The 20,565-nt window shown below is 44.2% G+C and overlaps 1 protein-coding gene across 2 annotated transcripts in view; it reads left to right on the forward strand.

Annotated features, from left to right (window-relative positions):
• The first annotated feature begins 278 nt into the window (after positions 1 to 278).
• The window catches only part of LOC310771487 (sodium/hydrogen exchanger 1-like), a 30,669-nt gene continuing 10,382 nt past the window's right edge, over positions 279 to 20,565 (forward strand). Inside the window, exons 1-7 of one of the 2 annotated variants that reach the window (XM_083664088.1) lie at positions 279 to 399; positions 607 to 754; positions 3,534 to 3,751; positions 5,415 to 5,617; positions 10,866 to 11,106; positions 11,264 to 11,307; positions 16,585 to 16,678. In XM_083664088.1, coding sequence (XP_083520214.1) covers positions 714 to 754; positions 3,534 to 3,751; positions 5,415 to 5,617; positions 10,866 to 11,069 — 666 coding nt within the window. In that variant the 5' untranslated portion in view covers positions 279 to 399; positions 607 to 713 and the 3' untranslated portion in view covers positions 11,070 to 11,106; positions 11,264 to 11,307; positions 16,585 to 16,678. Of the gene's footprint in view, positions 400 to 606; positions 755 to 3,533; positions 3,752 to 5,414; positions 5,618 to 10,865; positions 11,107 to 11,263; positions 11,308 to 16,584; positions 16,741 to 16,942; positions 17,086 to 20,346; positions 20,496 to 20,565 lie in introns of those variants that run through there. The other variant, XM_083664087.1, reaches the window with a different exon arrangement.

A 20,565-nucleotide genomic window follows, 5' to 3' on the forward strand; every position in this document is an offset into this window, starting at 1 on the left:
TCACCATCTCCGACGTCACCTTCTCCATGACGTCCCAAATGACATCATAAATGACATCAGTTATGACATCATAAATGCCCTTCTCCCAAATGACATCAGTTATGACATCATAAATGACATCAGTTATGACATCATAAATACCCTTCTCCTGGTACTATATAAAGCCCCCATCACCACAGCTTAAATCACACTTGTGCAGTCATCACTCACCTTGTGTCAGCATCACGCATTCATCCAGCATCTCCAGAGCAATGGGCGTGGCCTATTTCATACTGTACATTTACTGTTTCTCATCTCACTCTGTAACCATCTATCTATACAGACTGAGAACATCCAGTTGAAACGCAGTCTGGAGAAGCTGAAAGGACAGCGTGAGGAACAGGAGCTAGAGATCAACAGGTAAGCACCTAAGGACTCAAAACACTTGAAGGGAATGTGAGTCTCTCTTCTTTTTTCATTTCTTTTCATGAGTGCTGGTTGTACGACAAGAGACCATTTCTCATTTGTGACTCAGAAAAAACGACAGGACTTCTGATGAAGCTGTTTTTATTCATTCATGTATAAATTGCCTGACCCACAGTTTCACTGCTCGCCTGTCTCTTTTAGGTTGACAACACGCCTGAAGGAGGAGAGAATCCACTACTTTGACCTCTGCAGTGAGCAGGGGGCGAAGGAGTGGATGCTGACCCAAGAGCTCATCTCCAAAATCAAGGATGAGAAACATCAGCGGGAGATCCAGGACTTGTAGAACCAGGTGGGGAAGCACTGTATGCTATTGTGTGCTGGGGCAGCAGGCTGAAGGCAGCGGACGCCAACAGACTCAACAAACTGATCCGTAAGGCCAGGGACATTGTGGGGCTGGATCTGGGCTCTCTGACTGCGGTGTCAGAGAAGAGAACGTTGTCCAGGCTACGCTCCATCATGAGCAACGACTCACACCCACTCCACGGCGTGCTAGTCAAACACAGGAGTACGTTCAGTGAGAGACTGATTCCACCTAGATGCAATACGGAGAGGCACAGGAAATCATTCCTGCCTGTGGCCATTGGTCTATTTAATGCCTCTCTTAAAAGAGCACCTCGGAGACGCTCAGTCAAGGACAGTCTGTTGAAAGGCCAGGAGCCCCTGAGCCCCTGATATAAGAGTCATGAAACAGCTTCCCAGTGTCAATTCCTTTTCTCACCCCTCCCTCATGCCCTTATAGCCAATCCAAGATTCAAGATTCAAGATTTGTATTGTCACTCCAGTCCGTAGTACAAGTATCACGTGTGAAATTCTTGTGCTGTAGACTCCGTTACAACATAGTGCAAAATAGCAGGGCATATGAGTGCAAAAACAACAAGAGACACAACAAGCAATAAAACAAGCCAAAAAACAGTGACATATTCACTGCACATAGGTGCAAATAGTATAGACATAATTTAAACATAATTATAATAATGTTTAATAATTAAACATTCTGTTTGCACAGGTGCAAATAGCATAGACCTAATTAGAATTAAACATACGTAATGGTAGCAGCTGCAGTACAGCTACTACATGATTGTTGGGAGTTTATTTGTGTATGTTAAGGAGTCTCGTGGCCTGCGGGAAGAAACTGTCCCTCAAGCGATTTGTGCGTGCTTTTGGGACAGTGTATCTCCTCCCTGAGGGTAACAGGGAGAACATGTGGTTCACATGTGGGGGTGGTTTGTGTCCTTGATGGTCTTCAGGGACCTCCTGAGGCAATCCAATATTGCTGTAGAGGTGGAATGATGAGCAGCTGTAGTGCCTTATGCAACTTGGATGACATTAGTTTTTCGGCCTCTGCATCTTTGACATGATAGTAGAAGTGGTTACCAGACTGGGGTGGGGACATCTCTCTCTGGCTGTCGTGTGTGTTTTCCTGATCAGAATGTATCTTTGACATGATAGTAGAAGTGGTTACCAGACTGGGGTGGGGACATCTCTCTCTGGCTGTCGTGTGTGTTTTCCTGATCAGAATGTATCTTTGACATGATGGAGAAGTGGTTACCAGACTGGGATGGGGACATCTCTCTCTGGCTGTCGTGTGTGTTTTCCTGATCAGAATGCATCTTTGACATGATAGTAGAAGTGGTTACCAGACTGGGATGGGGACGTCTCTCTCTGGCTGTCGTGTGTGTTTTCCTGATCAGAATGCATCTTTGACATGATAGTAGAAGTGGTTACCAGACTGGGATGGGGACGTCTCTCTCTGGCTGTCGTGTGTGTTTTCTGATCAGAATGCATCTTTGACATGATGGAGAAGTGGTTACCAGACTGGGATGGGGACGTCTCTCTCTGGCTGTCGTGTGTGTTTTCTGATCAGAATGCATCTTTGACATGATGGAGAAGTGGTTACCAGACTGGGATGGGGACATCTCTCTCTGGCTGTCGTGTGTGTTTTCTGATCAGAATGCATCTTTGACATGATAGTAGAAGTGGTTACCAGACTGGGATGGGGACGTCTCTCTCTGGCTGTCGTGTGTGTTTTCTGATCAGAATGCATCTTTGACATGATAGTAGAAGTGGTTACCAGACTGGGATGGGGACGTCTCTCTCTGGCTGTCGTGTGTGTTTTCTGATCAGAATGCATCTTTGACATGATGGAGAAGTGGTTACCAGACTGGGATGGGGACGTCTCTCTCTGGCTGTCGTGTGTGTTTTCCTGATCAGAATGCATCTTTGACATGATAGTAGAAGTGGTTACCAGACTGGGATGGGGACGTCTCTCTCTGGCTGTCGTGTGTGTTTTCTGATCAGAATGGAACTTAGGCTGGAAATTGGAGCAATTTGTTATGCAGTAACCTCTGACATCACTGTTCCCCTTTGTTGCTGGAGAAGAGTTGAAAATGCTATTTTGTTCAGATTGCCTGTTCCAGTGTGTTCCAGGCCAACGGCGCCCCCGCCAGGCCAGAAAAAAGATTGATTTTTTTTCCTGCTTTCCCCAAAATTTCAATAAACCTTTATGGCATATTATTACAATACAACAATGCTGGTGTTGACAGTGTTGACAGTAATAGAAGATGCCAAATCATTAAAAACAATAAGCATTTTGCTTTTAGGAGCATTGTGCCAGCGTGCAGCGCTGTTCCAAAACGTGTCAACGTGTGTCGTTGCCTGGGAAACGCACATCCCATAATACAACTGTTCGCATCGCATCCCATAATAGTATGATGATACTTGGGATGCCATTGCGTACATGGATGCGAACAGGTTAGCTAAAAGTTTAGTGTTGCCAGTGAGGGCCCCCATCGTTGCGGTCGGGGTACATTTCGAAATCCCTCCAGGCCTGAAATTTTTCTAGGGGAAACACTGCTGTTCCCATATTATTCTCAGAAGCAATAATCAGTGATTTGATAATGTTTGCTTTTATACTAAGACCATCAAAGCTAGATTCAGAAAGAAGAGCGAACATTTTCTGAGGAGTTAGGAAACTATTCAAATCTCATAAAACAATCAAATGTTCACTCACTTTATTATCCATTCAACTGATGCAAAAGGCATTAGCATCTTGTCCCTTGTCCTTACAGGTTGATAGCATGCGGGGCAGTGATGCGACCCTACGTGGAGGCCAAGATATCCCACAAGTCCCACACCACCATCAAGTACTTCCTGAAGATGTGGAGCAGCGTCAGCGAGACGCTCATCTTCAACTTCCTGGGCGTGGCCACGGTGGACGGACAGCACTCCTGGAACTGGACCTTCGTCACGGTCACTGTCATCCTGTGTCTGGTGGCACGGGTCATAGGTCAGCTCTACTGTAGTGCTTTCCAAACGTTCTGAACGTATATGTGATGGCAGGCGGGGGTGTGTTAAGATATACATTCAAACGGAAACATGATGTCATGGTGGACTGCCGTTGATAATCTATGCACAAGTCAAGTGAATAGCTTCTTATGAAACACGTTTGTCACAAAGTTCACTATAGAGCAAGTACTGTACATAATATGTTAAGCAATGAGCAGAGCATATATATATATATATATATACATATATATATATATATATACATATATATACACCAGAGGGTTAGGGTAGCGGAGCGGTGATAATTACCGCTCCTCGCTCCCAGAGCGGTCCTTTCCACCCGCTCCAGCGCTCACGGCCGCTCCAGACCGCTCCCCGCTCGATACAGATTTCACCCGCTCGCACTCACCGCTCCACTCCGCTCAAAAGAATAAGAGAGATAAAAAGGCCAGGGTGTTTTAATTTGCATTTAAACGCGTTTCGGCATATGTGCCTTCATCAGAGCAGAGCATGCTCTGATGAAGGCACATATGCCGAAACGCGTTGACCCTCAATAAAAAAAGAAAGTGGAAATCTGAAGTCTTGCATCTCAATTTTTGGCGTGCTGCTACCGTCACTCTTGTAGTGATTTTTTTGATGATATACTGTCTGTCTGTGACTTCATTGGTTGTTGCCAAGAGTCACGAGCTCATCACAAGATACTGCCACACACATCATGTGATGGGAGAGCTTGTGATGGAAAACCGTTTTTAAGTTGTAGCGGTCAGTGGGTTTGTGGTCACTTCAGTGCCTACGGAGCCATCTCACATAGAGTAGCTTATTAAAACACACAATCAGAGAGAAAAGTCATTTGACTTTTATTAGGGCTAATTCATAAAACTCTGCAGTGACAGAACAGCAGCACGCAAAATCTGCACCACGGTAATTTACCCCGATTCATAAAATTATGAATTATGATTGTGAATACCATGATGGATCCACATTAGTTATTAGTCAGCTGCAACACAGGTGATCACAGCCAATCACAACCAACATGTTAATTAAGCTTGACATATGCAACAGTCTGCCTCTGAGTCTGTATCTGTCAATGGGCAGCAGAGACATGTTAGAATGGCAGATGATGTTGGGCATGGTAAACCAAATGTTTATGATGTCACTGACTGAGATTATGAATTGGTCAGTGGTGATCATCACCTGATGAAGACCTATCAATGCTCTGTAAGATAAATATATAGGAGCATTGGTGGCAGCAGCCTTCTCTTTAGGCTACTTTATCTCTGCTACACTCCAGCACCTGCTAAAACGTTTATGTGACGTGTATGGTCATCTTCTCTTTTTCAAAATGATAATTTTCATTAGTTAACGTTCATTTTTACAATAGACCGTGACCAAAATGGGTGGAAGAATGGAGAAAACGGGTCATGCAAAATTTGCAAATCGCTTCCCAATATTTCGCATTTTGAAGCACCCTACCGTGACGGTATCTGCCCCTAACGTTACTCTAAACCTGCCAGTAAGTTTTATGATACAGCCCCATTCTATGGCCCTAAATGGTCAACTCTGGCAACTAAATAGGCAAAAAAAATAGCAAATATTACAGTATTTGACCCAAATCTGTTACACACACACTCAAACCCAGTTTCTCATGACATTGTCCTTCCCAGGTGTGGTTGCTCTGGTCTACGTTATCAACAAGTTCCACATCGTCAAGCTGACCACCAAGGACCAGTTCATTATAGCCTACGGTGGCCTGCGAGGAGCCATCGCCTTCTCCCTGTGCTACCTGCTGGACAAGGACCATTTCCCCATGAGAGACATGTTCCTCACCGCCATCATCACCGTCATCTTCTTCACTGTCTTTGTCCAGGTACTGGGACACCATCTTGTCTGTTCTGTTCCCCACTCAACAGACTGTGTTGTCACATCGTTAGCCGTTAGCTGTTAGCCGCGTTAATATAAGAGCCCGACCCGTCACCCGTGACGTAAACACATACATGCAGGCAGGCTACATACACAGTCACTCGCAAAGGTTTATTACAGCTGAGAGGCTAAGTAAGGGACGCTAATGTTATCTCTCTGACTCGTTTGCTCCAATACACCCTTTTCACGGGGGCCATTTTGTGTCAAAAAGGCAGGGTAAAGACAGGGGCAAGCATAACACTAATGAGGGTTTCCAACTTCCATGATTCACCCGTTTACACAACTTCTTTGCGGGTTATCTGCCCCGGTGTACAACTGATTCAGCTCAGTCTGTCAGGAGGTGTGAGGTGATGCGCTTCATCAGATGGCCTCTAAGTTTACACCAACCGCAAAGATCATCTCATATCATACGAGGGAGTCCTGTTCAGTCTGTCTCGTGGTGTTGCCTAGTTGAAGGATTTGCCTAATAAGATTCAAGATTATTTCAAGATTTCAAGATTATTTTAATTTGTCCCGAGGGAAATTTGTCTTGGACATACAGGCTGCCACATAGGTACACAGTGCCATAACAAAAACAACAACAAAAAACAATAGTGCATAGCACACCAGTGCCGACATGTGCAAACACACAACCAAAGTGCAAACATCAATAATTTACAGTACAATCAACAATACATTACCTATGACCTGAGTTTAGGAGACTGACTGATATGGGGATGAAAGAGTATTTGTATCTGTTGAGGTGTCTTTTTTTGTTCTTGATTGGGACTCTGTAACGCCTGCCAGATGGAAGCAGTTCGTATTCTGAATACAAGACATGAGAGGGGTCAGCAATGATCTTCCTAGCTTGTCTTATGAGTGATTTTGATAGCGAGGATGATATGCCATTCACCTTGGTGACAAGAGGATACAATTATGAACCAGAGAGAATACAGAAGAGGAACTTTTGCAGAGAGTGAAGTGAACAGGCAGAGAGATGCGCCTCCTGTCTAAATGCCTGGGTGCCCTGGCTGCAGACCTTTTTCACCATTCCCAGGATAAATTGTGGAAAACGTCCCAGACCAGAGAGGCCAGGTGACTTGTTGTCTCTAAAGTAAGTCAGTGTTTTATCTCTCTTCTAAGCCTTCCTGTTTTGTAAACCGCGGCTCTGTGCTCTGTGCAGGCTTTTAGCGGAGGAATACGGTAGTTGTACGGTTGGGAGAAAAAGCAGTGCCGAATGAAACTGCTGTTTTGCGGAAAAGTAAAGCGCTGAAAATTGTCAAAATAGAGCGTGCATGTACACGGATATCGATTTGTTTAGGTGGGCGTTGTTTTAGGTGGCTAAATTACGTTTTTTTGTTTAGTTGTTGACCCCCAGGACTTAGAGAGAAAAAGCTGGTGATGCTGCTGCTCTGGGTGCCGGATCTCGTTCGACGCTGCGCCCCGCTTCAAGAACACTGTACCTAATTAAGTTAGTGTATCTGACTAGCTGATACTTGTTAAATACTTGATAAATGTTTTAACATTGCATGATATTCAGTATAATCTCAGATATCCGGCAAGAAAAAAAATATTAATTTCACTAAACTTCCTGAAATTCCAATTCACTTCCAATGTTTCATTGGAATTGATTGATTGATTGATTGAATTGACCCCAATGCTGTTGCAGACCACCATGCCACTGCATCGTGGCAATTACGGTCAGATGCAGCATTGGGATGCTGAAAATAGGTGTTAGATCTACTGTATGCAGTAGATGGCGCCATTTTGCAATGACGAATACCTCTGTTACATTTAGACTTCACTGTTTATACCAAGATATATTTGAAGCTGCTAGTGTAAGAAAGGAAACCCACAGTGACCTTGGCTTGTGTGATGAACACCAACATGAGGAAGGGATCAGTGGGATATTGCAGCAGACGTGTCTTTAGCATACATGTAACAAACACTGACCTTGCATGCAAGATCATGTGACACAGTTCCATTTCTATTTGGTCCTAGATAGTCCATGGGCCAAGGCAAAAATCGGTACCACCTGAGGTGACCGCACGATTTTGTTATTTTTGTCTTCCTACATGTCTGTAGTTTATATTTTGGTATGATAACCCTGCCCATTTGGTAGCTTAAGGATAGTTATCACTCTGTAAACAAACCTACCCCCATATAAATGACAAAACCCTGATTTCTGTGTATTAGTCCAGATGATATGTGAAAATGATGTTCCCTTTTTCGTAAAAGCATGAAACTTGGTACGCTTATAGTTTGGGGCCCTGTACAGTTTCAGAAATTGAGCCATCACAAAAATGCCTTGTGGCGGCCATTTTAATTCTGCCATAAGCATAGTTTGCATCATATCTCCTGAACCACACATGCTAACACTGAAAAGGAGATGTCTATCCCAACGTTTTCATGGTCAAGGATTACAATGATACCATAGAACATCATAAAGTGTTAAAGTGACTAATCAATTGTGAATTTGATGACGTTGTGAGAAGGAAATGACAGTATCTGATAACTGATGCTATCCTCTCCCGGTAGGGAGGGGAGGCTGGCCAGCGAGACTAACATAATTATGAAATTACCCTCAAAACACAATAATTGTCAATACTAAACCATGTTTGGTAGGCATGAATTTGCAATTAAAATAGCTATAATTCACCATTGTTAATCTCCGTCCTTACTCTAAAAATGGTAAACCCCATCTTGGATTTGGCCGTCTGGCAGAAAGTCGCAGGATGTTTGGGAGGGGCCTGGGGGCTATTTTAACAAAAGGCCCATAGAAGTAACCCTGACCCAAATTACTCATCAAAAAATGTTAGCCAGAGAGTGGTCATGGAATTGAGGTTATAGCATCAGTTATCAGAAACTGTGATTTCCTTCTCACGTCATTAAATTCACCATTGATTAGTTACTTTAACAGTTTATGATGTTCTATATGGTAGCCATCACCTTTTCTGTGTTATCATGTGTGATTCAGGAGATATGATGCAAACTACATAATTCACTTATGGCGGAATTAAAATGGCCACCACGAAGCATTTTTGTGATGGCTCAATTTCTGAAGATTTACGGGGCCCCAAACTATATGCGTACCAAGTTTCATGCTTTTATGAAAAAGTGAACATGATTTTCACATATCATCTGGACTAATACACAGAAATCAGGGTTTTGTCATTTTTATGGAGAAGGTTTTTTACAGAGTGATAACTATCAATAAGCTACCAGATTGGCAGGGTTATCATACCAAAATATAAACTAGAGACATGTAGGAAGACAAAAATACAAAAAGTGCGCGGTCCCCTTAGGTGGTACCGATTTCACCATTGGCCCATGGACTAATTGCATTGTATCTTTCTCAAAACACCACTGAATTCACCAAAACATCACTGAATTCACCATTAACTATTCATGTGAACAGTTTATGATGTTGTATAGAGTGTCATTGTAATCCCTGACCATGAAAACATAGGGGTAGACATCACATTTTCTGCGTTATCATGTGTGGTTCAGAGATATGATGAAATCAGGGTTTTGTCATTTTTTGGGGGTAGGTTTGTTTACAGAGTGATAACTATCCTAAAGGCCGTTTCACACCGGTGCGGATTTTCGTGCGAATATTCGGCACGGAGATTTGCAACAAAATGTTTTAATGAGTTGCAATTGAACCTTGCACACCGAGGCGGAACATTCGTGCGGGGGTTTATTTTTCCGCACGGACTTTGACTTCGGCGGATTTTCGGATGCGGCAAGATACGTTTGACCAATGAAATCCTTTATTTACAACTGACGTCACATTGTAGTATGGAGCTGCGCTGCTGTTTGGCATGGTGATGATTCAATTTGTGTTCATAGCCTACTGTAACGTTACAGGCTATCTGCCTTCCTAGCGTGAACGTCCCCCCCAGTTTCCTCGTTTGTTTACAAACACTGATCCCTCGTATATCGTGATTTTTTTTAAAGCAAAATACGGTAAACAAAATAAATTACATGAAAATGCTCACCTCAAACACACTGCCAGTCGATAGGTTTGCGGTAGTTTGTGTGTTTCCTCATTATGTGAGGGGCTATCATCCCCAACAGAGCTTCAAATTGCTCAACTCCCATTCTGAAATACTGCCTGAAGCGACTGTGATACAGGCGCAGCTCCTGGACCAGCTGATGAAACTCGCCATGTTCTGTGCGCCTCTCTAAAATTGGGTGAACCCAGAACCTTCTTTTCCTCTTTCTCGTTTGTTTTCTCAGCAAAATGAAGAGCAGGTCATCATCACTGCTACTACTACTGCTTGACTCCATCGTGGTCTCTGCTCACTGTTTTTCCGCAGACGGAAAATTAACGTGGGAATGCGAATAATTCGCACCCGCACCTGTGTGTATAGTTTGCACTGCGGAAAATCCGCACAAAATATCGCATCGCATTTCGCAACGCATTCCGCACCGCACCAGTGAGAAACGGCCTTTAAGCTACCAAATCGGAAGGGTTATCATACCAAAATATAAACTAGAGACATGTAGGAAGACAAAAATAACAAAATCGTGCGGTCACCTCAGGTGGTACCGATATGTCAAAATTTCAGCCTTGGCCCATGGACTATTGTGGGCGTGAGATATTTCAACATTGTATTACAATGTTTACAATGATGACTGTTGTCTTTTTGGGTGTAATTCTCCACCCTGGACTTTGTGTCTGCTAGCTTGGCTTTCTTCTTCCTCTGTATGAGCAGTGAAAGTTACATTTTGCCTACATTGTCGATTAATCGGTTAACATAGATTGATCGATCAAATTCTTACTGTAGTAGGAGGAGTAGGGTTGAATTAGTTTGGAGTCTGCTACTATAGGTTGGAGGCTTTAGCTGATGTGGCCTCCAGAAGCATCCTGCGTGAGGCGATCCAGGACCGTCCTCACGTGATCAAAGGGGTCCCATAAACACGAGACAGGACAAAAGTGACAAAGCAAAGCAAAATGAGACAGACACTAATATCAACTGTCCACAGGTGATGTGGCTGTGCGTACCAGACTGACCTCTCGAGGGCCGAGGCAGACGCCATTTTAAGCCCCGTATGGACAAAAAGACACCATAAGATCAAAAGATGAACAGCCACAACAAAGACATAAATATTGATCATATCTACATGCGAAAGGGGGATGACTGTAACACTACGAAACTGTGATATATGAACAATATTAACTAATTTTCTGTGATATTATCTCTCCTCAGAGTCACCTGTTTGAGAGCATCCAGGAGGGCAAGTATGAGTTTCCAGACAAGGACTGGGCTCACATCTCAGAGGGAGCCAAGGACCTCATATCCAAGCTGCTGGTCTGGGATGCCACTCTGCGTCTCAGTGCTGCTCAGCTCCTCCAGCAGCCACTCTGCGTCTCAGTGCTGCTCAGCTCCTCCAGCACCCACTCTGCGTCTTAGTGCTGCTCAGGTCCTCCAGCACCCCTGGGTGCAGGGGGTAGGTGTCTTCTAAACTTCTATTGACACATGACTACTGGTACTCTAATTCATCCAGTGGCATTTATTAGTAATACACTTAGGAGTTTATTTCACAATCTTTATTTAGTGGTTATTTCAAAGTTAAAGTGTACATGCTGGTGTTTTCATTTCCCCAGAATGCTCCAGAGAGAGATCTTCCAACTCCTCATTTTCTCCAAAGGTAAAACCAGATAGCTTTGAAAACTATGTCAAATTCATCTCTAAAGCCCTTTAAACAATTGTCAGTGCTTGTGCAAAGTGCTTTACAGAGCAACAAAGGACATTGATAAATACATTTTAATTAATTAAATTAAATTAATACATAATAGATAAATAATTGTATTACTTTCTGAAGACTGGACAATGTGTGGTGCGTTTATATTATTACATTATACTTTTATACCTCTCAAACAATTTCTGTTGCTCTGCACAGCCCAGCTTTATTTTCCAACTTTTCTCAAAAGTTTCACAATCTAGGCCGTCCAGGTAGTGTAGCGGTAGATTCCCTGCCTACCAACACGAGGGTCGCAGGTTCGCGCCCCCGGATTAGTCGGGTGTCGGGCAATGGGTCTGCGGGTGGGAAGCCAGATTAAGGGTATGTGTCCTGAAGCGGCTGGCATGTCTTGGAGGAAGCATGGTGCTAGTCTACAGCTCTCCCCAGATTGGCAGAGGGTGGAGCAGTGACCCTGGGCAGCAGAGCAGGGGGAAATTGGCCAAGTACAAATGGAGGGGAAATCTGAAAAAAGTTTCACAATCTAAGCTTTTACTCTGAAGGCAAAATCGCTCTACTTCCTGTCTCACCCTGGTTAACTCATACAGTAGGTAACTTGACGCAGCAAAATCGCACCACTTCCTGTCTAGTCCTGAGCAGGAAAGCTAACTTTTACTTGGTCCCACATGTTCTTTTGGGCATGAAGTGTCCTAAATGAGAGCATTCAACCATGTGTGTGTGTGTGTGTGTGTGTGTGTGTGGGTGTGTGTGGGTGTGTTTAGGTGTGTGCGTGCGTGTGTGTGTGTGTGTGTGTGTGTGTGTAGGTGTGTGCGCGCAGTCAGAGAGCCCAGATCCAGCCCCACAATGTCCCTGGCCTTACGGATCAGTTTGTTGAGTCTGTTGGCATCCGCTGTAGTGTTAATTTTGTCGGCTATTTTTTTATTTAGTCTTAGTCTTAGTCCCGTGTTAAATGTCCTTGTTAGTCTTTGTCATATTTAGTCAACCTCATCCTGTTTTTATTTAGTCAAGTTTTAGTCGACTAAAAGTTTGAGCATTTTAGTCTCAGCTTAGTCAAATAAAACCATAAGTATATTAGTCTAGTCTTAGTCAACAAAAACTGTTCACATTTTAGTCTAGTTTTAGTCAATGAAAACTGTTGAATCTGCTGATGCGCTTCACTAGTAATGGTATTTCGAAGCAGTGTTGGCAACTCTTTCCCAGGGAAATTAATGCTGACCCTGCCCACCCGGGCCAGTGTCGGCATATTTACAGTCCCTGCTCAGCCCGCAGCTGAGGGGAGAATGGAGGGAGGCTGGCTGTGCTGTGTGGAAAGCACTCAGACCTCTCTGGATATAATGTAGACAAGCAAGTAGCTGTACATTTTGGGAACACAATGCCTCATACACATATAGATAAGACCCTTAGCTAAGACTGGGTGGATTCTGTTGTAACTACTGCAAATGTTTTTCAGACAGCTAAATGTCAGCTAGATCTATGATGCTGCAACACAGGAAACTGAACTGCTGCATTGAGGGGGGGAAACAGTCTATAATTAGTGTTAATTTTGTTGTCTATTTTTAAATTTAGTCGTAGTCTTAGTCCTGTGTCAAATGTCCTTGTTAGTTTTTATCATATTTATTCAACCTCATCGTCTTTTTGTTTAGTCAAGTTTTAGTCGACTAAAAGTTTGAGTATTTTAGTCTTGTCTTAGTCAATGAAACTAAAAGTCTGAACATTTTAGTCTCGTCTTAGTCTTGGGGAAAAAGGTAGTCGACTAACATTTTTCGTCGACGAAATTAACACTAATCCGCTGCCTTCAGCCTGCTGCCCCAGCACACAATAGCATACAGGAAGGCACTAGCCACTACCGACTCAGAACATCCTCAGCATGGTCCGGCAGACGTTGAAGGACCTCAGCCATCTCAGAAAGTAGAGACGGCTTTGCCCCTTCTTGTAGAGTGCATCAGAGTTCTTAGCCCAGTCTAGTTTATTGTCAATGTACACTCCAAGGTACTTGTAATCCTCCACTATGTCAACACTGACCCCGTCGATTGAAACAGGGGTCACCGGAGCCTTGACCCTCCTCAGGTCCACCACCAGCTCCTTTGTCTTTGACACGTTGAGCTGCAGGTGGTTCTGCTCACACCATGTGACAAAGTTGGCCACCACATCCCGATACTCATCGTCGTCGCCATCTTTGATACATCCCACTATCGCAGAGTCGTGAGAGAACTTCTGAAGGTGGCAAGACTCTGTCTGGTAGGTGAAGTCCGTGGTGTAGATGGTGAAGAAGAAGGGAGAGAAGGCCGTCCCCTGTGGTGCTCCTGTATTGCTGACCACTCTGTCTGACACACAGTTCTGCAGGCGCACATACTGTGGTCTGCCAGACAGGTAGTCCACAATCCAGACCACCAGGGGGGCATCCACCCGCATCGCCGTCAGCTTCTCACCCAGTAGAGCCGGCCTGATGGTGTTGAAAGCACTGGAGAAGTCGAAGAACATGACTCTCACAGTGCTGGCCGGGTTGTCAAGGTGGGCGTAGGCGCGGTTGGTCAGGTAGATGACAGCGTCCCCCACTCCCAGTCGGGGCTGGTAGGCGAAATGGAGGGGGTCTAGGGATGGTTTGACCATAGGCCTGAGCTGCTCCAGGACGAGTTTCTCCAGGGTCTTGGCTTTTTAGGTATAGGGACGATACAGGACATTTTCCACATCACGGGGACCCTTTGGAGACTCGGGCTCTTGTTGAAGATCAGCTGTAGCACATCACAAAGCTGGGGGGCACAGGCTTTGAGCAGCATGGGGCTGACGCCATCCGGGCCAGCTGCTTTCCTAGTGTGTAGCCTCATAAGCTGATTCCTCACCTGGTCCGCTGTGATGGTCAGCGTGGGTGGGGGGGGGGGGGCATCATCAGCTCTGAAGCCCTTTGGGGGGGGGAGGGGCGGTGTAGCCTCGTCTCTGGGTGACGGGGTATAGACAAGTTTCCTGGGCACTTCCGGTTTGCTTCCGGACTCGGCCGCGATCGTGTCTGTCGGTTCCGGTGTTTGTGAATACGGAGAAGCGTAACGTACTACCGTAGTAGCCATAGCGACCGCCGAAAAAATGCAAACTTGGGATCATTCTGCGAGTCTCCTATCTAATGAAAGAGTGTCTATCCCACACCCGTTGACACTGGACACATGGGAAGATAATATGTGTAAATGGCCGAACGTAACTACAGGCAGGATTATAGCGTATTTTGAGGAATCAATGGCGGTGGATGGCAACGCGATGAACAATCTCAAAAGCTCCGAAGCGTACCAATATCTCCACAGCAACAAAGTAGGTCGGGTATGTTGTAACGCTATGTATTTCATCAAATTACCCCCGTTGTGAATGAATATTACGGCTATTATTCCAGTGTTGTCATTAAGAGGCCGATTTCGCAGCAAGAATATTTAATTGGTCGGCACGTCGTTCTCGGTAAGGACGCTTTCGTTATTGAAACAGACAACATGCATGCACACTCCTACTGTAGCCTATCTATCTGCATTTGCAGACATTCATGAACCCATATCTTCTGGACATTGCCTTGATGAAAAAACAACGCAGCTAAAAGTAATAAGTGCGACAGTGTCAGTGCAGAGTGCAGACAGCGCACAACTTGAATCTCCAGCAATAGGCTACGCACCTTAATCTCTCCCACTCCACACCTGGCACCTGCGTCAGCTCTCCTGCACTCGTTCTCGGCTCGCATGTGGCTTTATTGGTGGTAAGCATTTTGATTCATCTCCTCATCATACGAGCGTCGGGCAACAAGCGCGAGCCATTGATTGATTGATTGATTCGCCCGAGTAGGTAAAAAGGCTTTTTACCTCCGCTAAATTGACAGCCTACGTCGGGTCTCTTTTGCTTTTGACGGCGGCAGGCACGCTTCTGTTTCTTTCCTGCCGTCTTGCTGGCCTCGGCTGAAGTAGGCTACTTGTTGCATGATCTCGATTAAAAAAAAAAGGACTGGCCTAGCAAGGGATGTCTGTTTTGACATTTCGGTTTCCTCCTGTGTGTTTCCTCACAGCGGGTCCAGCGCTGGCCGGCGGGACTGATGCTGCTTGTTGTGCAGCTTTTAAACGGCGCTCTACAGTAAAGAAAGCGTCTGCTATATTTTTCTTTTTCACCAACACTCAACATACAGGGGGCGGAAAACATATGATGTAATAAGTCTCTATTTAAGTCGTAGCTTATTGGCAACATCAGGCTGCTGTGGACGCTATGTGGACTTAACCGGAAGCCGGGAACATATAAGGCTGCTATGGCGCCGCCCTAGGCCAGCGCTGGGAAACTTGTCTATAGCCTGGGGGATGAGGGGGAGGGGAAGGTGATAAGCCTGGAGGGCCATCAGCCAGAGCCGGAGGGGGGGGAGGGGGGGGGGGGGGCACGACCCGTTCCTTGATGGGCCACGACCCGTTCCTTACACCAGTGATTCCCAACCAGGGGTACGTGTACCCCTAGGGGTACTTGAGCAGCTTGCAGGGGGTACTTGGAAAGATTGGGATTACAATGTATTTCCAAAATGATAAAAACTGATTGAAAACTGAACCAATTGAAAACTGTCAAAATTGTATTAAAGAGGAATCAAATTATTTTCATTTAATGAGATGTGTTAGAGAGGCCTACTGTTTAATATAAGTTTAATATAACAACTTTAGGACACACATGAGTGAGGGGGTACTATCGGCATGGTAAAACAGCTCAAGGGGTACATAACACAAAAATGGTTGGGAACCACTGCCTTACACCCTACCAATGCCAACAGCTGCTCAAGAAAGTCAAAGAGGTGAGACTCTCTTCCAGCCATCCATCATGCAGGAACTACCACAGTGAGAACATCACATCACGTCACATCACACATGCATTTCATTCCAGGCTTCTTCCCTATGGGACATTTCCATACTTCCTGTTTACATTTGAAACCCCTCCTAAATCCAGTTGTTAGGGTTGTCTTTTTTTAATTGCAAAACATGTAGTACAAATGTACAAAGGTGATTTAATAGATTTCTTATTGTTGGAAGAATATATTGTTTTAGTATATTGTTTGCTACGCTTTTCAAAAACAATAAATAAAGACTTTAAGTTGGTGAATATGGTTTTATGGATGTGAAATGTTGCTAAAATGTCTGCCATGTTTTAACTGGGGTCTCTCTGGGATTGTGTGTGTGTGTGTGTGTGTGTGTGCATGCATGCGTGTGTGTATGCGTGAACACGCGCATGAAGGTGCATGGCCACATCCGCTCCATGTCTCCGTCCCTGGTCGCTCAGCTGGGTGGACTAGCGGTGGAGATGTCAGAAGCAGAGCTGGGCACCCTCCGTCTGTCCGAGCTGAGGAGTATCTACGCCATGGGATCAGTCAACACCTGGACAGACAGACAGGTATCAGCTTCGGTCATAGCCGGAGACATATTACATCCACTGTGTTGTGTGTTCACTCGCTTTCTGAAACAAATTGTACAAGTAGCACTGGCATGCTATACAATACAGGGTGAAGGTACAAGTACGTTGCTAATACATCCACCTACAATCCTGTTTGAGGCTATTTTACGCTCACTCATTCTCTCCATGGCTTTCATCCTAGCTGGCTGTGCTGTTCAGCCGCTTGTTAAACGCCACCAAGCAGAAACCTTCACAGCTGGACTCCAGCACTTTTGTGGCGATGGGATACATCGTGTGTGGAGCTAAAACAACAGAGATGCGTTTTTTCAATGCTGTGGAGTTCAGGTGAGACGTGTGTGTGTGTGTTTATTAGGGGTGTCAAAAATAATCGATTATAAGATGCATCGTCGATGCGGACGTGCACGATTCTGCATCGATTCACAAATGTCAAGAATCGATTATTATTATTTTTATTTATTTTTTTAACACGTTGAGTGCCAAGGACGAGATATCTCGGCTTACATGATCCAACCGTTGAGTGCCAAGGACGAGATATCTCGGCTTACATAAACATTTTTTTTTTTTGACGGTGGGACATCGATCAACCCCTTTTACGTCTCCTATCCCAGAATTGGAGGAAGAGAATGTGTATAATCTATTTTACCGACCAGCTAGGTGGCGACGGTGCCCTCCCGACAGAGAGAAAGTCAACCAAAAGCAGCCGCCTCCCGCGGCTGCTTCCTCCATTCTCAAGGAAATGGCTTGCCGATTTTACAGTCATCAGTCACCAGACTCGCCGCTCTCGGGCCGCGCCAGCAGCAGCACACGGGGGATTGCAAATTTGCATAATATATTATGGGTGAAACACACTTTGAAACGCCCGCAGAAAGGCCAGAATCGCACGCATTCCGAAAACCCAGAAACGAACGAGCCTCATTCTCATACTGTAGGCGGGGACGCTTTCGCGCTGCTGCGGTGGGGGGTTCCAGAAATGGACTGGGTGGGCAGCATAAAGCCTAGAGTCGCACGGGGCTTCATCGGGGCTCTCAAACCCAAGAGACGAGTGAGCCCTATCCACACTCGCTGCCAGGGAGGGAGGCTGCTCAAACTCGCTGCCAGGGAGGGAGGCTGCTCAAACTCGCTGCCAGGGAGGGAGGCTGCTCAAACTCGCAGCAGCAGCAGCAGAGCACTCGCTTGTGACAAACGCAGGCTGAAAGCCACTAGACACGCCCACGGAGGGAGGAGTTGAAGGAGAGGGCGTTCGGAACTATATTGTTTGGATGTCTGATCTCTCACTGATGCCAAAAATAAATGGTTAAAGTGACTGTTCTGCCTGTTTGATTGAATTTCACAAAACTGCGATTATCTCAGCTTTCACTCTCAGACAGCTGAAACCATGCTGTACTCAACGGCTAATATCTACATAACTACTAACTCTACAAACTAACTCTTTTAGACAGAGAAAGCACACATTCTATTAGTACTTTTGTGAACTTCGTGTTCACAAACTCCAAGCAGAAAAGAATCCTCGGCTCTTGTAAAATGAGCCAGAATCCTCAAAAAACGGCCTGGCAGAAGCTACCTACAGCAAAAAAAAAACGGCTGGCAGTCAATGTGTTAATAATCAAATAAAATATAATGGAAGTACATGCAGTTGTTTATTTTAATTATGGATCATAATACAATGCAATTCCAAATGCACTTTTATTTTAAAAGTAGTCACGCAGTGAGAAAAAAGAAAGTGAGAAAAAATAAATCATTGGGGAATATTGGGGGAAAAAAGTGATGCATTGATTTAAGATGTATCGAGATGCATCGATAATCGAATCGAATCGAATCGTAGCCCTCTGAATCGTAATCGAATCGTGAGGCTAGTGAAGATTCACAGCCCTAGTGTTTATACGTGTATATTAGGGCTTTCACAGTCAACAAAAAAACACTAGTCGACACTATGCATCATAATCAACTAATCGTTCATCTGTGGTGAAGAATAAATACATAAATTGAACATAGATTTGTTTGAACACTCATTTTCCACATGACGCCATGTTAAATCAACAGAATTGAAGGTACTTATTCACCTTATTCTTTGCCCACACATGGACGCTTCCGCATTACGTCATTTCGTAATAGTATTTCCGTTTTAGACTTGCCAAAAACCTCGCAGGCAAGATGGCCGCCCACACTCTCCTCCTAAACTGGCAGAATTACTCCCCCATAAACTAACATATCTTGGCCAATAAGTATGTAACATACAAAATAAAACAACCCGTAATATCTTAATTTTATGTAGAATGCAGAGGACATGTAACTGTTTAGTTAAACTTGCATTCCAGGAATATTGTGCTCTAAAGATGACGTTAGTGGAGTCGAGACTGTTTTGTCCTGAAACCCACCTAGGTTGCGCCAGGCGTAACCTATGTGGGATTCAAAATAACGCATCCGAGATAGAAACGTTATGAATATAGCCACGTTTATAAAAAACAAACTAACGCTGGTGATCCGTATGGAAACAGTGTTACTCGAAATGGTTAAAAGTTATATCAATTTGGTCATTCAGTGGCATTTTACTGCCATATAACATAACTAACTAGCGGCTAATATTAGCCACAGTAGGCAACTAGCGCTGAACCGGAAGAACAAATACGTTTGCGTTGAACGCGGAAGAGAGAAAAAGTGGGTGTGGTGAATAAGGTGAATAGACAGAAAGACTCGTCTATGTTGTTACTGAAGTCAAACAGTCGCTATCTCCAACTCAGACAAGCTGCTGGGGTGTAATGGCTCATTTGTAAACAGCCTCTCAGAGCCAATCAGGACTCTGCTATTTCACATATCTCCACATTGGTCCCGCCTACATTAAGTTAACCCTTTACTGGCTGTTTTTGAGACCCTTTTGATGAGAATTGATCATTTCTATTGTGTGAAAAAAATATATCTTCAGCGGTATTAATCGACTAGTCAACTATTATTTGGAAGTAGTCGATGACTACTAAAATTCAGTAGTCGTGAATACCCTAGTGTATGTGTATATATATCTATTATTATTATACTATTATATTGTATATTATTATACTATAATATTATTATCTATTTACTAGTATAATATTATTATACTAGTATTATATATAAATACTGCTGGTTTAAAAATGGGCTGTACATTCACAAAAAGATCTATATATAGTGTGTATATATGTATATACTGTATGTGTGTGTGTATATATATATATATATATATATATATACACACACACACTATATGTACTGTATGTGTGTGTGTGTGTAGATATATGAGGACCGCTTTTATGACTGTTGAAGCATTTTCTGAAAATCTCATAAAAAAACGCATTTACACTGTATGCTTCATTTACACTGTAGCTTCATTTACACTGTAGCCTACGCTTCTGTACTGAAAATCATAAAAGTCATAAACTTTTGTTAACCACAGACCTTATTTCAAGCATTCAACCAAAATCCTCACACATAAATCCCATTGACTTTTACACATAAGAGGCGGAAGTGTTAACATCCAGGTCCGGACTCATTCCTGTGGTACTTCTGTCCCCTTTACTTACTGTGTAACCTGCTGTCTCCCCCTGGTGGCTGCAGTAAGGCTGTGCTGTGGCTGGGTCAGCTGAGGCTGTCCTGCTCACCAGACCAGTTGCTGGCTCTCGTCGACCTTCTGCAACACAGTCTTGCATTTGGACCCACAGGTAACTGGAAGACTGATGTCTTCATTGAGATTGGAGTTCTGGCAGGTAAGACACATCCACTCTCCTCATGTTGAGCACCCTGATATGAACAATCCTCTCTGTGATCATCTGCTAA

Source organism: Poromitra crassiceps (assembly GCF_964638095.1).
Source record: "Poromitra crassiceps genome assembly, contig: HAP1_SCAFFOLD_699, whole genome shotgun sequence".
NCBI classification, from domain to species: Eukaryota; Metazoa; Chordata; class Actinopteri; order Beryciformes; family Melamphaidae; genus Poromitra; species Poromitra crassiceps.